Source organism: Daucus carota, chromosome 4 (assembly GCF_001625215.2).
Source record: "Daucus carota subsp. sativus chromosome 4, DH1 v3.0, whole genome shotgun sequence".
In the NCBI taxonomy this organism is placed as follows: Eukaryota; Viridiplantae; Streptophyta; class Magnoliopsida; order Apiales; family Apiaceae; genus Daucus; species Daucus carota.
In genome coordinates, this window is record NC_030384.2 from 30,090,111 (window position 1) to 30,106,852 (window position 16,742).

The 16,742-nt window shown below is 35.0% G+C and overlaps 1 protein-coding gene and 1 long non-coding RNA gene across 3 annotated transcripts; one reads left to right on the plus strand and one right to left on the minus strand.

The window, feature by feature from the left end:
- Positions 1–1,150: 1,150 nt before the first annotated feature.
- Positions 1,151–3,141, minus strand: LOC108219397 (uncharacterized). Of its 2 annotated transcripts, none has more exons than XM_017392821.2 (8): positions 2,945–3,141; positions 2,720–2,801; positions 2,510–2,633; positions 2,265–2,419; positions 2,030–2,150; positions 1,732–1,935; positions 1,573–1,641; positions 1,151–1,434 (listed from the first exon to the last, which is right to left on the minus strand). In XM_017392821.2, exons 1-8 carry the CDS (start codon positions 2,973–2,975, stop codon positions 1,408–1,410), a joined length of 813 nt encoding a protein of 270 aa, XP_017248310.1. In that variant the 5' UTR covers positions 2,976–3,141; the 3' UTR covers positions 1,151–1,407. The 2 variants fall into 2 exon arrangements, with proteins under 2 accessions (XP_017248310.1, XP_063948788.1); XM_064092718.1 differs by having other exon boundaries at positions 2,265–2,415; positions 2,506–2,633.
- Positions 3,142–3,389: 248 nt separating this feature from the next.
- On the plus strand, positions 3,390–16,637 carry LOC135152424 (uncharacterized). The gene is made up of 3 exons (XR_010291582.1): positions 3,390–3,807; positions 6,509–14,086; positions 15,458–16,637. It is a non-coding gene; the product is annotated as an uncharacterized LOC135152424 (long non-coding RNA).
- Positions 16,638–16,742: the final 105 nt, after the last annotated feature.

Sequence of the window (16,742 nt, forward strand, 5' to 3'; positions counted from 1 at the left end):
GGTCTTCACGGAAACAGCCTCTCTACTTTCAGGGTAGGGGCAAGGCTGCGTACATCTTACCCTCCTCACCCTCCTCAGGCCCTGCTCTAAGCGGGATATACTGAGTATGTTTGGTTTGGTTTGGTTTATTTACGAAAAGAGAATAAATTATTGGAATATTTTACTTCCAGAGCATGAATTTAATTTCCAGAGCAAAATCATTATAAAGACAAACTTTCCCTTAGCACAAAACTGCCTCCTGTTAGGACATCAATGTGAGTGCAGTTTCATATTTTCTATAGTTTTTGCTCCAGAAATTAAAATTATGCTCCGGAAATAACACTGCCTTAAATTATTTTCCCGTTAGTGAAAAGCTTACAAATTCTCCCAACAACACCCGTGCAATATAGCATCTCCTTGAGAGGAACCGAATGCGAAATCAAATTCAAATTCAAATTCCTCCTTGATCTTTGTATAAAAAAACTGAAGGTAAACGTAACAATAATAAGTAAAGTGATCAGCAAAAGACTTGAGTCACTGAGTAAAGGCGTTTGATTTAGTTTGTTTGTCACATATATTAAGAAATGTGTATATAATATAATTTTATAATTTTTTTTATTATGAATATTTAAATATTAGATTTTTTTAAAAATAAAATAATTTATGATAGGGGTGTTCATCGGACCGCCAACACCGCACCAAACCGCACCGCAAAATCCGGTTTTTTAATTTCGTGGTGCGGTTGCGGTTTAGAATTTTTACAAACTGCGCGGTGCGGTGTGGGTTGCGGTTTTATATTTGAGTAGTGTGGTTCAAACCGCACCGCACCGCATAGCATATAATATTATAATATAAAATATATTTATTACATTTATATTATGTATTCATATATACTAGGGAATTTGCCCGCGCTACGCGAGCTAAAAATCATGTTTTATTATCCAAAAATAAGATTATTTTTTGGAGCTTAGAATATTAAACAGTAAAAAGAGTAAAAAAAAAGGTCCTTTTCAATACAATGTTTTAAAAGAAGTATATTGGTAATTCGGAAGTTTCCTTCTGCAATATAAGGCATTGCATGACATGAGGGTTTAAAATTATATAACTGATAGCTGCACATCACTCCGACGCCAGTCAATTTATAAAAGGGGAAATAATAACATGAAGAGCGTGACAAAAAAAATATATATTATGGTCACCAGCAAAAACACGCAATAAGAAATGAAAAAAATGTGCGACAAATGGTCGAGTAAAGCATTACATCGATGGAAAACTGAAATGTTGCTCAATAATACTTAAAGATCATTACGAAAATAGTTCCAATACCAACACAATAACAGTACGCATGTACTTCATCTAACTTATTCAAAGACAGGAAAGAAACAGAAATCCGGATTGCGCTGGTGACCTTCGATAGTTGACAGCGAACTATCCGATATGCACTATATCATCTTCCTGAAGAAGTTGTTCATGTCAAATGCAAAACTTTACAATGTATCCGGTATCAGATTAAACGGTATAAACAATTAAGTGCATAACATAAAATTTCATGGCATTGATATGTGTAGGTAATAATAAAATTGTGATCGATACCGTCTTTATCTTCTTTGAAACAGATCCAGCCGACCCAGGAGTATGGAACAATTCAATTCCTTGGACAATCTATTCAAACAATATGGCAAGAACGATTATATATACAAAACCTACAAAGACTCGAGAAACTGATGAACTCTCGTAAGTTTATTTACATACCCCTGAGCTTGAGAATGTATTTGGATTGGTCTCCGGCGATTTATCACCAGATGAAGAATCATTCACTGTTTTATCGAAAAGTTCCACAGCCTCGTAGATGTTACTATCACCGTTTTTGTTCCCTTCGGTAAGAATGATCTTTGCAGAAATCTCTTTACCGATAATCTTCTTATACATCTCAGATACTGAACTGGTGGCTGGTGCCTGGTTTAAAACATAAAGATTTAAAAACATACTGACAACTAAGAAAAATGAATGCATGTTTAGTCACCAGGCGTAAATTCATATGGACTGATACCTTTTTCATTTCATTCAGCATGTTAGTCACAGTTGTCCCGAGAATTTGTTTTACAATACGATCCATCAATAACACATTACAGGCATGGGTCTTATCATCGGCTAGGACCAGAATCCTAAATCTATAAAGACCACAAAATGAAGAATGACATGTAGAATGGACTTAGAAAATACACAAAAACTTATTCTTGTTTAATTTATTGACATTCTTTAGCTAGGTAGAGATTATATACTACCTCTTATCGGCATATGGAAAGCTGCGGTTACACGTCTCACACTTAAACTTTCTTTCAGTTCTTAGTACTTCAGCTTGGCATGCCGTGCAGCTATGGAACCAGAAATCGTCTTCCTCTTCAATTCTAGAAACCGTGAATGTTGACAACACAGCTTTCTGCAGATAAAAGACTTGTCAGTATACCATGATTCAATAAAGGTTATACAGGAAATAAGCACGATGATAAACATGCCCTCATAAACTTTCCTTTGCGACCATAGACTCAGAATTAGCAATTAGGCTGGCAAATGACACGTGCTCGAGAACTGGGGCAGAGTTCATAGCAACGTCGGCAGATCCTCCAGGGGATTTATAACCTATCTCAATTAGACTGTTAAACAACAATAATCAAAGGGTTATGTCCAGTGACGTCAGGGCGTTAAAAAAAGTGGATGATTTTTATCTGCACCAACTTACCGATTCCTAAATTCAATAACCGGCTCCACATCAAGATTAAAAAAAACCCTCGTCGAGGGCAAAGTACCAACCTGAACATGATCTGAAAATATCACAAAAATTTAAAATTTATATGGGTAATGTGTGACAGAGGGATTATAAAATAAACATTGTCGTGAAAGAACATATACAAAAATCCAACATGAACATTTAAATATGGGTGTAGCTAGGAAATTTTTTCTATACCCATGAACACGCCAATCTTTGTGTTAGTCATGATACAAATCACAGGCTGTTCAAGATCAGGCTTGTAATAATCGGAGCTGACGGCTGTGGCAAAATCTCCCCATATAGTAACTTTATGGGATATGCTGTAGTACAAACAACAACAAAGCTTGTATAGATAAACAAAGTGTTTTTAGATGACTACAGAGTATAAACATGTAACGACCCCAAAATTTTAAAGTACACAATTATGTAATCATTTAATTTCTTTAGTTATCGTGCGACTAGATTGTTTAATTATCTTGCAGAATGTCGACTTCAGATTTATTTATTTATTTATTTTTAGATCGATAAATACTAATTGAGAATTATTTGGTGCCAATTTATTAAGGATGCAACTTATTCGATAATATTTATTAATGATTGATATTACTAGATTTCGTTTGATATGAATATTATTTAGACACCAGTTTTATTAATTGCATATAAAATAAATAAGAATATTATCATTTGTCGGTGTGAGAATTTATCGGAGAATATTTATTAAATAATTAAGTTCCGGAATGATCGCTTCGATAATATTAAAAATCACGAGAATTAGTAAATTAAACTAGCAAGTGGATTTAAGATTTCTTGGTGCCCAAGTAACGAAACTTGGTGCCCAAGAAACTCTACTTGGTGACCAAGTAACCAATAGCACTAATCTAAAAAAAATAGATTGGAGGTTAGTGTGGTAATTAGTCATAATTACAATTAAAAGAATTTTTATAAAATCCAAGAACAAGATTACTACAAAGATTTTGGCTAAAAAGAGAAGAGATATTAGAGATTTGTGTTGCAGAAGAAAAGAGGAGAAGAAGCTAAATTCTTAAAAGCTTTACAAGGTAAATTCTTCACTAATTTTTGTATTTACTAAAATTAGTGGTAGTAAAATCTAGCATTTATTATGATTTTTGTACACTTGCATACTTAGTAGTTTCATGTAAAGTTTTATTAGAAAACAAAAATGATATTTATATCTTGGTAATTTAGGGGATTTGAGTTTATTTGAGTTTTCCCCAAATTCAATTCAATTAGGGTTTGGGTTTTTGAGAATTTCTTGATGGATTAAAGGAGACTTGTGTGTAAATGTTGGTTGTTGTTGTTGAGTCTGGTTTTGGGGGGGGTGAAATGGAAGGGAGGCGGCGCCCGAACGGAGCTCGGCCGGAGCTCGCAGCCGGCGAGACGGCGGAGCCCCGCGGCTGGGGAAAGAAATGAGGCGAGGCAGAGAGATACAGTAGCGAGAGAGAGGGAGAAAGGGGGGGAGAAGAGAGAGGCGGTCGAGGGAGGAAGGGAGAAGGAAGGAGAGGGGAGCGGGGCTGGTGGTGGTGCCGGACGGCGCGAACGCCGGCGAGAGGGAGAGAGATGGCTGAGAGAGAGAGAGAGAGAGGGAAGAGAGTGGGAGGGAGAGAGAGGGGTGGTGTTGGTGTTGGTTGAAGAGAGAGAGAGAAGAGATGAGGGGGAGATGGATTAGAGATTTGGAGAAGATGAGGGTAATTTGGTAATTTAATAATGGGTGGATGTGAGTAATAAAATAGAATAAGGATTTAATAATAAGTGAGTAAATAATGTGTTGGCATGAGATTAAAATAAGCTTTAATGTTATAGGAGTTAATAAAATTTTGGGGATTTAAAGAATAGTGTTATGAGACTCATTTATAATTAATTTAAAGGGTATGATTCAATTGATTTTAAAAGGGTCATTTTGAAAGGGTGAGACTTTGAGGAATAAATATAATGAGGATAAAATAAATTAGAATTATTAGCGGATAATTATCGCGAATACCTATAATTAAGAATTTATAAGTGATAATTGAGTCATCGATAAAGTTATAGGAACCTTTGGATTGATAAAAGACTTTAATGAATTCTCGGATCAATAAAAAGGGGAGAATATACATTAAGTGGAAAATATTAATAAAACATAAATACACTTCTTGTATTCAAGTTTCAATACATATATAATCATTTATGTCCGAGAATAAGAAAGATTATGTGCACTATTTTACCTAATTAGTGGTCAAGTGCGAGCAATAAAATGAGATATTATGTAATTAAAATATATTATTCCATGATTTAAAGGACGATCATATAAGGGTAAATAAGGACGATTTAATTAATTTAGGAAAGTATGACTTAAGAGTTGGTAGTTGGAGATTGATTTATTTATTTATAGTGAGATTACTAAATTTATCATGTTATGTGATATATAGAATATTTATTCTTTGGAAAGCGAGGTCCATTGAGACAGGAATATTATTTATCCGAGGAAGCCAGGCAAGTTCACTTGATTCCTTCTCTTGTTGTGCCAAATGTGTGCTATTGATTTATCAAATGTGATTATGCCTGATAATTGATTCTGTGATTGAAACCCGATACTTTATTATATTTGAATATTTCGAGAAGATCAGGGAGAGACGGAAACTAAAAGATTTGACATTTGTTCAGATTCTTATTGAACAACCTTTCTTCGTTACCCGAGTCTAACCATTGTTCGGATTGACTCATTATTTTGTGAAACCAAAATTTCAACGAACTTTCAATTCTTTAACTTGTCATACTTTTTGAAATGATTATTCTACTCTGAAATCTTTGCTTCATTACAGAATTCATATTTGATTCCAACCTTGCTCACATTTGAGAAGTCTAGTTCATATTCTCGAGTTGTTATTACTAGAATAACTCAATCAATTTTATTTAATCTACGAGTACTCGCCAACCTTGTGAATTCAATTATCAAGATCTCTATCGTTGATATGCTCTTTCTAACGAAGATATATGATTCAGATGTATTTTCCTTGGATAACCGATTATTCTTTCTATACACCTTAAAGTGGATAAATTGCTTGATTATTGATTTACTCTTCTAGTTTCTTATTCTTGTTCAATCTGCTAAACTTCTATTCTTTTATTCGAACTATGATTAATCGACTTTATACAAGGATCGTTAACCATGTTCGGTTCTATGTTATTGTTCTTTGGATGTTGTGATCGGATTACTGTTTCTTCGTAATCCGGCCGAGAGGTATTTAATTCTGAATTGTGAGGATGCATTTATTCGCATTCTTGTGAGAAAGGAGAAGATTTATTCAATATGAAGTGAGCCAATTTGTACTCGGGGAATGAATTTCGTAAACTGGTCAACACGGATGATTTGCATTCGTGGAAGAGTGGAAATATCTGTTGGCCCTATGTGTGGGACAACTTTAAGGGTTGAAAGCGATAACCCTTATGCTAGCAAATAAATGGGGGAAACTGTGTGCCACCATTCGAAAGTCGCGATCAGACTGTGAAGGTGACACGGGGTGGTATCTACTTAGTGGCGGTGATCGAGCCATATGGTGGAACCACCGAGGATGGAGACCAGTATTACTATTATTCTTTGATTTTTGAGATCATTATGTGATTATCTGCAGCTCTCATTTTGAATCTGCTTAATTGTTATATCTGCTTAAATTCCTTTACCTAATCTGTGATGTTTGCACTTGAACTGTGAACTTGCTGAGCATTAAATTGCTCATACTTGCAACTCTTTATTTCCTTTAGACAGTAAAGGACCGAAAATGGCACAAATGAGAAGGATAATTCGGAAGCACATAACAGCAAAGTCAAGGGCAAAGCGTGAGGCTGTGGCAACGAAGGGTGCGAAGACTTGTTCCCGTAACGAGGATGTTTTATGATTATAACAATGGTAGATTGTACTTTTGAACTTATCGTTGTAATGTTATGATAGACTGCGTGGAAGTGTAAGATCGACCTTGGACTTGTGGGGCGAGTTATGTATTATTGGAAGTCAGGTTTGCTAAAATAATGTGACGGCCTAGATCCAGGATATACGGATCTGGGGGCGTTACAGATTTGGTATCAGAGCTGAGGTTATATTCTTAGGACACGGGAACCCTAGGAATATAACGAGAGAGTGAGAAAATAATACGAGAAATAAGATTTAAGTATGTGATAGTTATACATCTACGAGAGCAGGCAAGGGTATATACGAAACCCGAAACTCTTTAGTGGGACATTAAACCCCATACTTATGAATACATATACGTATATACAAGTATCTTTAAGATGAGAAAATTACGATGGCATCGTTTAATTACCTGTGAAGATGATAGTAGCTAGTTCTCTTCGAGGATGCTCTTCTACACCCAATACTTATGAGTGCTCAGATTGTAATATGGGTAGTGCCGCATCAAAGGGAAATTATGATTACTGATAGTAATTCAGAAGACACGACTATTCAAATCATTGAGCCTTCACCACTTGAGACTATAGAGGTTTGGTAACCTACTAGTTACCCAGTATTTATTTCTATGCCAGAGAGATAGGCATCAAATTTACCTTATAAAATTTTGCTAGAAATAACCCTTACACTATTATTGACTACCTAGATAGCTACCCCTATCTTCTATTCATTCGTTGTTCGTATCAGAGGGTAGAGATGATCAGTGACTGTCGAATATACTTAGACACTTTTACCTAATTCTTCCAAAGGCTAATTCATTTTCTTATGATTCCATTATGATGCCGATTTTCAATCGGTATCAATTCAAGTTCCATACCTTTATCAACACCATTTCTATTGGTGAGATTCTTTGATCATCTTTTGCAAATTTCCATTCGATATATTCCAATATCAAGCCAAAAGCTCGAGTATCACAGCCAGAGACCTCTACCTCAAGGGCTTCTGTTTCTATCTCATATAATATAAAAATACCAATCTTTCTATTACAAGGTTTCTTCTTTTCTACCTGAAAACCCTTTAATTTCAGTATCAATTCCTACAACAAACTCAGCACCAGTGTTTATTCTAACACCAATAAAGTTCCAGTTTCTTTTTATGCTCCATATGTTGGGAGCGATGCAGTGCCACTCTCAGCACAGTTAATATCTGCACAACAGTATGAGATGCTAGCAAAGTATTACCTTGAGTTTAAAGTTTTCATGACGTACTGTTGTGGATATGAGAATTATATAATTCTGTAATTGTTCAAGAGAGCCGGATTTTTGGCCCGCGAAATTATGGCAAAGGAATCTATCGAATAGTTATTTATGTATTGGAAAGGCTTCTGATAGATATTCAATAGACTACTTCGACCAGCTCCGGACATAGAGGAGCCACTTTTGTGGATCGAAACCATTAAGAATCTTGGTGTAAAGTTACAGAGATATTCAGACACTGATGGTTTAGACTTCTTGGGTATAATTTATTCCTTTGCAAGATAACACTTATAATTTATGAATATCTCCAGTTCTACCTCTGTTTATGGATATTGACATTGTATAGTAACGAGCATAAGAGCCTTGCATTTTCTTATTATTACAATTCAGATTCGGACATAAGATCTGTCGAGCAGATAGAGATGTAAGTAGACATCTTATTAAGACATCTTATTAACCATAGTTGAATTCATATCCCAGTGATTAAATGTGTCTTCGGATAATGATAGAATGGTATGTTAACTTCATATGCTTAAGATGATGACTAGTGGAAATGGACGATATTATTTTGAGATAATTTCCAATATTTGCTATGCATGATCTTTTGTACTTATGAAACCACTGTTTAATCCTTGATCGCGATATCTGGTATCACCTTGTTATTGAAAACCCTTCAAATACTTATTTCTTATTAAACCCTCTTTCATTTTCAAGACCACCTATCTTTTGCAAATAAATGTAAAGCCTTGGACATGTTGATATACTTCCTTAAAAAATTATTAAACCTTAATTTACCATCTAACCTTTATTTCATAAACAAAACTCTTGTCAAACATCTATTAAACAATTTTACACCACTATAAACAGGTGCTACACTTTGCACTCTTGCATTTCAAGTAAACCTGTACACCGTGTGATAGTAACCAATATTGTTCCTCCTTTATAGAAACAAGATGAACTCGGAAATTGGTAAAAAAACCAAGAACATGAAATTCCACAAGAGAATATTCCAGCCAATCCTGATCTGATATAAATGCTCTTTGATCTCTTACAACGACATGCTCCAAACCTAGCAACCCATACCAACGGAGTATCAATCAACCAACCACCTAAATCATTTGTTATATTAAAAAACTTTTAACTTTGTACACCCCATGAGTTTAAAGAAACCACGGATCCTATTGAGGCTAGGACCTGGTTGAAAGAAATTTAAAAAGGGATTTTGAGATTGTGGGAGTTGAGGATGATAAGGAAAACTCTGTTTGAAACATATATGTTAAATAGGGAAGCTAACTATTGGTGGGACGCTAAAAAGGTCTAGAAGGGACTAGAGTTATGACGTGAGAATGCTTTACGAAATATTTCTTATAGAAACATTTTCCTAAATACCATGAGAATCACGTAACTCAGATTTTTAGAATTCAAACAAGGGAAAGTATTTGTGCCTGATTATATATGAAGCCAAATTTACATAACTTGCAAGGTTCGTACAACATTATGTTGATATTAGTAAAAAGAGAGCCCGACGTTTTCATTTTTCAACAAGAATTGAAACCCTGGCTCCTGAGCAGGGTAGTTGTTTTGAACGCAGAAGACTGCTATCATAGGAAGCGAAGTGAGCTATACAACCGTGGAAAAATGGAAAGAAATGGAGGGCACCACATCCAGATCGTAGCCAAGGGAAGAAGATATTGGACTAGTATATAAAGAAACCTTATGTTAAAAGGCTATTCAACAAGGATAGAACACTTCGAATTAGAAATTCTTGAATCAGAAATCGAGAAAGCTACGGAGGGAATGAGAGGTCCAGTCCTCCATAAACTACAAATGTTCTCCATGAAAGACCTCATTTGCGTGAATACAAGAATTATGGAAAGAAGAATCCAACTTCGTGCTATCAGGAGTCCACCATTTGTTTTATCTATGGACAGAAAGGACGCTATGTTTCAAAATGTAAACAGAAAAGCTGTTACTCGCTTCAACTATTAAAAGACGCGCCATATGGCCAGGGATTGTTGAGCGCGACGCAAAGAAAACACTATTCCAAGATTAGCAACATCTCTAGAAAGGAGCAAGCCAACATCGTGCACCTTTAATATGACCATGAAAGACGCCATAGTCAACGACGACATTATTTCGTGTACGTTTACAGTAAATCCTTAAGATGCTTGTGTGCTGATTGATTCTGTAGCTAGCAAATTATGTAAATTTTATGCAAAAGTTGGGAATTGTTCTGGCACCCTTAGGAGAGCCTATGGAAATTGAAATCGTGAATCAGTAAGTGATTTCTATGGATCAAGTGTGTCCTAGGTTGTGAAGTAACAAATCAGAAAGAACTTTTCAACATAGATTAGTTCCTTCTAAGTTAGGGGAGTTTGACATGATACTTAGAATGGAATGGTTAACGAGTTACGACGCTCAGATTAATTGTAGACGAAAACGTATAAGAAGTGATGATGGGAAGAGATGATTGTAAGAAGACAAAAGCAAGATAAGAAATTTTTGATCATGACACATGTCAAGAAATTGCTTCGGGAAGGATGTCAGACCTATTTGGAGCACATGATAGATCCGGAGAAATAGAGTCCTGGAATGGAATAAACCTCAGTAGTAAATGAGTATATAGATGTACTTCTTGAAGAGTTACCGGGATGCCCCAAATAGGGAGATTGAGTTCACTATAAACCTTGTGCCAGGTACCGCACCTCTATCAAAAGCTTCACCAGCATAAATAATAGAGTTAGCAACACAATTATGGGAATGATTCGAAAAAGGAGTCATTAGGCCAAGTGTATCCTCGTGGGGAGTTGCAGTGTTGTTTGTTAAGAAAAAAGATGGAAGTATGAGGTTGTGTATTGAAATTAAGAAATTGAATAAGGCGACAATTAAGAATAAGTACCCTTACCAATGATTGATGATTTGTTTGAACAATTGAAGGGAACAACTCATTTTTTTTTCTAAGATTGATTTAAGATCTGGATGTCACCGAATTAAAAATTAAGCCTGAAGATGTGCCTTAGATAGCTTTTAGAACCAGGTATGAACATTATGAGTTCTTAGAAATGCATCTAGGATTAACCAATATTCAACTTTCAGCCTTTATGGGCCTTATGAATAGAATATTCAAGAAATATTTGGATAAGTTCGTGATTGTTTTCATTGATGACGTTTTAATTTACCCTAAAGACTGGAAAAGAATATGCAGAGTATTTAGAAACAACATTGGAAATCTTGTGAAAAGAGAAGTTGTACGCAAAATTTTCAAAATGTGAATTCTGGTTGGAGCAAGCACAATTTCCGAGACACGTAGTTTCTAAAGACGGCATATCATTTAGACCCCGCAAAGGTCGAAGCGGTATAAAATTAGGAAAGACCTAGAACTCTGATGGAAGTTTTCTTAGACTAGTAGGATATTATCAAAGAATCGTTTAAGATTTTCAAAGATTACAACACCATTGACACGGTTAGTCTAAATGGAAGAGAAGTTTGAATGGATGCCAAAGCATGAGGAAAACATCCAAGAACTAAAGAAAAGACTCGCGATAGCTCCTATGTTGACTTTACCAAATGAAAATGGCAATTTATAATCTTCAGTGATGCTTCTCATAAAAGTATAGGATGCGTATTAATTAATATAGCATGAAAAAGAAATTGTTTATGCTTTAAGACAACTAAAAGATTATTAATTGAGATATCTTATTCCTGACTTGGGATTAGTTGTGATCATATTCGCATTGGAGATATGGTGACATTAATTTTAGAGCGAGAAGCGTGAAACTTATGTGAATCATAAGAACTTGAAGTATTGGTTTACTCGGAAGAAATTAAATATAAGGCAAACGAGATGGTTAGAGTTGATTAAAGATGGTGATTGTATAGATAACTGTATAGTTAACTGTCATCCATGGGAGGTAAATGTATTTGCAGATGCGTTAAGTAGAAAAGAAAGAGTCAATGTGATGTCTTCACCAAAGGAATTGATAAAGGAAATGGAAAAGTTAGAATTGGAAATTAAGGATTCAGAGCATAAGGAGGGAATGATATATGAAATGTTAGTGCAACCAGAGTTACTAGAAAGAATCAAAAGAGTCAAGAATTAATGATTGAAGAAAGACGATCTAAATTGACAGGCGATGAGTACTTACATGTTGAAGATGAAAAGGAAATTAAGAGATTTTCTAATAGGTTTAGATTTCTACAATAACAGAATTTAAAAGTAAGATTTTGAGCAAAGCACATGACTCGAGATATTTCATACACTCAGGGAGCACAAAGATGTTTCAGGATTTTAAAAGACACGATTAGTGGCCATATATGAAAAAAAGAATTTGTAGATTGGGCGAGTAAATGTTAAAATAATAAAAGATAAAAGTTAAACATCAAAGACCCAATGGATTATTACAACCTTTGGAAATCCCGGAGTGGAAGAGGAAACATATTACTAACGATTTTATTGTAAGATTACCACAAACTCGAACAAACCATGACGCTATTGGGCTATCATAGATATGCTTATGGAATCGACCCATTTCTTACTAATCAGTAAAATATACACAATTGAGAAATTAGTGAGTACGTACCCAAAAGAGATTGTGACTCGACATGAAGTTCCAGTGCTAATAGTATCGGATATAGATGCAAGATTCACTTCGAGATTCTACCAAACTTTTAAGAATTGTCTAAGGATTAAGTTGAATCTAAATACTGCTTATTATCCACAAACTGACGGACAGAGTGAAAGAACGATTCGAGCAATTAAGGGGATGTTATGTTAGATGTCAAAGGGAAGTTGGGATTATCATTCGCCCTTAAGTGTGATTCTCTTATAAAACCAGTTATCATTCTAGTATTGGGATGACACCTTACGAAGCAATATGTGGTAGAAAATATAGTTCACCTTTTTGCTAGCATTTGGAGAAAAGAAGATTCTAGGACCAAAACTAGTTCACCTGACCAAACCATCAAGTGAGAAGATACGAAAAAGATTAACTGTAGCTCAAGATAGACAAAAGAAGTATGCCGATTTAGGAAGAAAATTCAAGACTTTTGAAGTTGGAGAGAAAGTGTTGTTAAAAGTGTCTCCATGGAAGGGAGTAGTAAGAATTGCAAAGAGAAACAAGTTAAATACTCGTTTTATTGAACCATTTGAGATACTAAAGAAAGTTGGATATGTTTCATATCAACTCGCCTTACCACCTGATCTGCAGCATATCCACGATGTATTTCATATACCTTTGCTAAAGGCTTATAAATCAGATACACGACATGTCTTGGACTACGAGTCGATTCATCTGTAATCTAACTTGACATACGAAGAGAAACCGGTACAGATTGTAGACACGAAGTCCCAGGAGTTAAAGACCAAGAAGATTAAGTTAGTCAAAGCTATTTGGAGGAACTAAAATGTCGAAGAAGTCATGTGGGAACTGGAAGACGAAATGCGAAAGAATCATCCCTATCTATTTAATAACTCGTCATGATTCCGAGGTCGGAATCCTTTAAGGGGGAGAGACTGTAACGACCCCAAAATTTTAAAGTACACAATTATGTAATCATTTAATTTCTTTAGTTATCGTGCGACTAGATTGTTTAATTATCTTGCAGAATGTCGACTTCAGATTTATTTATTTATTTATTTTTAGATCGATAAATACTAATTGAGAATTATTTGGTGCCAATTTATTAAGGATGCAACTTATTCGATAATATTTATTAATGATTGATATTACTAGATTTCGTTTGATATGAATATTATTTAGACACCAGTTTTATTAATTGCATATAAAATAAATAAGAATATTATCATTTGTCGGTGTGAGAATTTATCGGAGAATATTTATTAAATAATTAAGTTCCGGAATGATCGCTTCGATAATATTAAAAATCACGAGAATTAGTAAATTAAACTAGCAAGTGGATTTAAGATTTCTTGGTGCCCAAGTAACGAAACTTGGTGCCCAAGAAACTCTACTTGGTGACCAAGTAACCAATAGCACTAATCTAAAAAAAATAGATTGGAGGTTAGTGTGGTAATTAGTCATAATTACAATTAAAAGAATTTTTATAAAATCCAAGAACAAGATTACTACAAAGATTTTGGCTAAAAAGAGAAGAGATATTAGAGATTTGTGTTGCAGAAGAAAAGAGGAGAAGAAGCTAAATTCTTAAAAGCTTTACAAGGTAAATTCTTCACTAATTTTTGTATTTACTAAAATTAGTGGTAGTAAAATCTAGCATTTATTATGATTTTTGTACACTTGCATCCTTAGTAGTTTCATGTAAAGTTTTATTAGAAAACAAAAATGATATTTATATCTTGGTAATTTAGGGGATTTGAGTTTATTTGAGTTTTCCCCAAATTCAATTCAATTAGGGTTTGGGTTTTTGAGAATTTCTTGATGGATTAAAGGAGACTTGTGTGTAAATGTTGGTTGTTGTTGTTGAGTCTGGTTTTGGGGGGGGGTGAAATGGAAGGGAGGCGGCGCCCGAACGGAGCTCGGCCGGAGCTCGCAGCCGGCGAGACGGCGGAGCCCCGCGGCTGGGGAAAGAAATGAGGCGAGGCAGAGAGATACAGTAGCGAGAGAGAGGGAGAAAGGGGGGGAGAAGAGAGAGGCGGTCGAGGGAGGAAGGGAGAAGGAAGGAGAGGGGAGCGGGGCTGGTGGTGGTGCCGGACGGCGCGAACGCCGGCGAGAGGGAGAGAGATGGCTGAGAGAGAGAGAGAGAGAGAGGGAAGAGAGTGGGAGGGAGAGAGAGGGGTGGTGTTGGTGTTGGTTGAAGAGAGAGAGAGAAGAGATGAGGGGGAGATGGATTAGAGATTTGGAGAAGATGAGGGTAATTTGGTAATTTAATAATGGGTGGATGTGAGTAATAAAATAGAATAAGGATTTAATAATAAGTGAGTAAATAATGTGTTGGCATGAGATTAAAATAAGCTTTAATGTTATAGGAGTTAATAAAATTTTGGGGATTTAAAGAATAGTGTTATGAGACTCATTTATAATTAATTTAAAGGGTATGATTCAATTGATTTTAAAAGGGTCATTTTGAAAGGGTGAGACTTTGAGGAATAAATATAATGAGGATAAAATAAATTAGAATTATTAGCGGATAATTATCGCGAATACCTATAATTAAGAATTTATAAGTGATAATTGAGTCATCGATAAAGTTATAGGAACCTTTGGATTGATAAAAGACTTTAATGAATTCTCGGATCAATAAAAAGGGGAGAATATACATTAAGTGGAAAATATTAATAAAACATAAATACACTTCTTGTATTCAAGTTTCAATACATATATAATCATTTATGTCCGAGAATAAGAAAGATTATGTGCACTATTTTACCTAATTAGTGGTCAAGTGCGAGCAATAAAATGAGATATTATGTAATTAAAATATATTATTCCATGATTTAAAGGACGATCATATAAGGGTAAATAAGGACGATTTAATTAATTTAGGAAAGTATGACTTAAGAGTTGGTAGTTGGAGATTGATTTATTTATTTATAGTGAGATTACTAAATTTATCATGTTATGTGATATATAGAATATTTATTCTTTGGAAAGCGAGGTCCATTGAGACAGGAATATTATTTATCCGAGGAAGCCAGGCAAGTTCACTTGATTCCTTCTCTTGTTGTGCCAAATGTGTGCTATTGATTTATCAAATGTGATTATGCCTGATAATTGATTCTGTGATTGAAACCCGATACTTTATTATATTTGAATATTTCGAGAAGATCAGGGAGAGACGGAAACTAAAAGATTTGACATTTGTTCAGATTCTTATTGAACAACCTTTCTTCGTTACCCGAGTCTAACCATTGTTCGGATTGACTCATTATTTTGTGAAACCAAAATTTCAACGAACTTTCAATTCTTTAACTTGTCATACTTTTTGAAATGATTATTCTACTCTGAAATCTTTGCTTCATTACAGAATTCATATTTGATTCCAACCTTGCTCACATTTGAGAAGTCTAGTTCATATTCTCGAGTTGTTATTACTAGAATAACTCAATCAATTTTATTTAATCTACGAGTACTCGCCAACCTTGTGAATTCAATTATCAAGATCTCTATCGTTGATATGCTCTTTCTAACGAAGATATATGATTCAGATGTATTTTCCTTGGATAACCGATTATTCTTTCTATACACCTTAAAGTGGATAAATTGCTTGATTATTGATTTACTCTTCTAGTTTCTTATTCTTGTTCAATCTGCTAAACTTCTATTCTTTTATTCGAACTATGATTAATCGACTTTATACAAGGATCGTTAACCATGTTCGGTTCTATGTTATTGTTCTTTGGATGTTGTGATCGGATTACTGTTTCTTCGTAATCCGGCCGAGAGGTATTTAATTCTGAATTGTGAGGATGCATTTATTCGCATTCTTGTGAGAAAGGAGAAGATTTATTCAATATGAAGTGAGCCAATTTGTACTCGGGGAATGAATTTCGTAAACTGGTCAACACGGATGATTTGCATTCGTGGAAGAGTGGAAATATCTGTTGGCCCTATGTGTGGGACAACTTTAAGGGTTGAAAGCGATAACCCTTATGCTAGCAAATAAATGGGGGAAACTGTGTGCCACCATTCGAAAGTCGCGATCAGACTGTGAAGGTGACACGGGGTGGTATCTACTTAGTGGCGGTGATCGAGCCATATGGTGGAACCACCGAGGATGGAGACCAGTATTACTATTATTCTTTGATTTTTGAGATCATTATGTGATTATCTGCAGCTCTCATTTTGAATCTGCTTAATTGTTATATCTGCTTAAATTCCTTTACCTAATCTGTGATGTTTGCACTTGAACTGTGAAC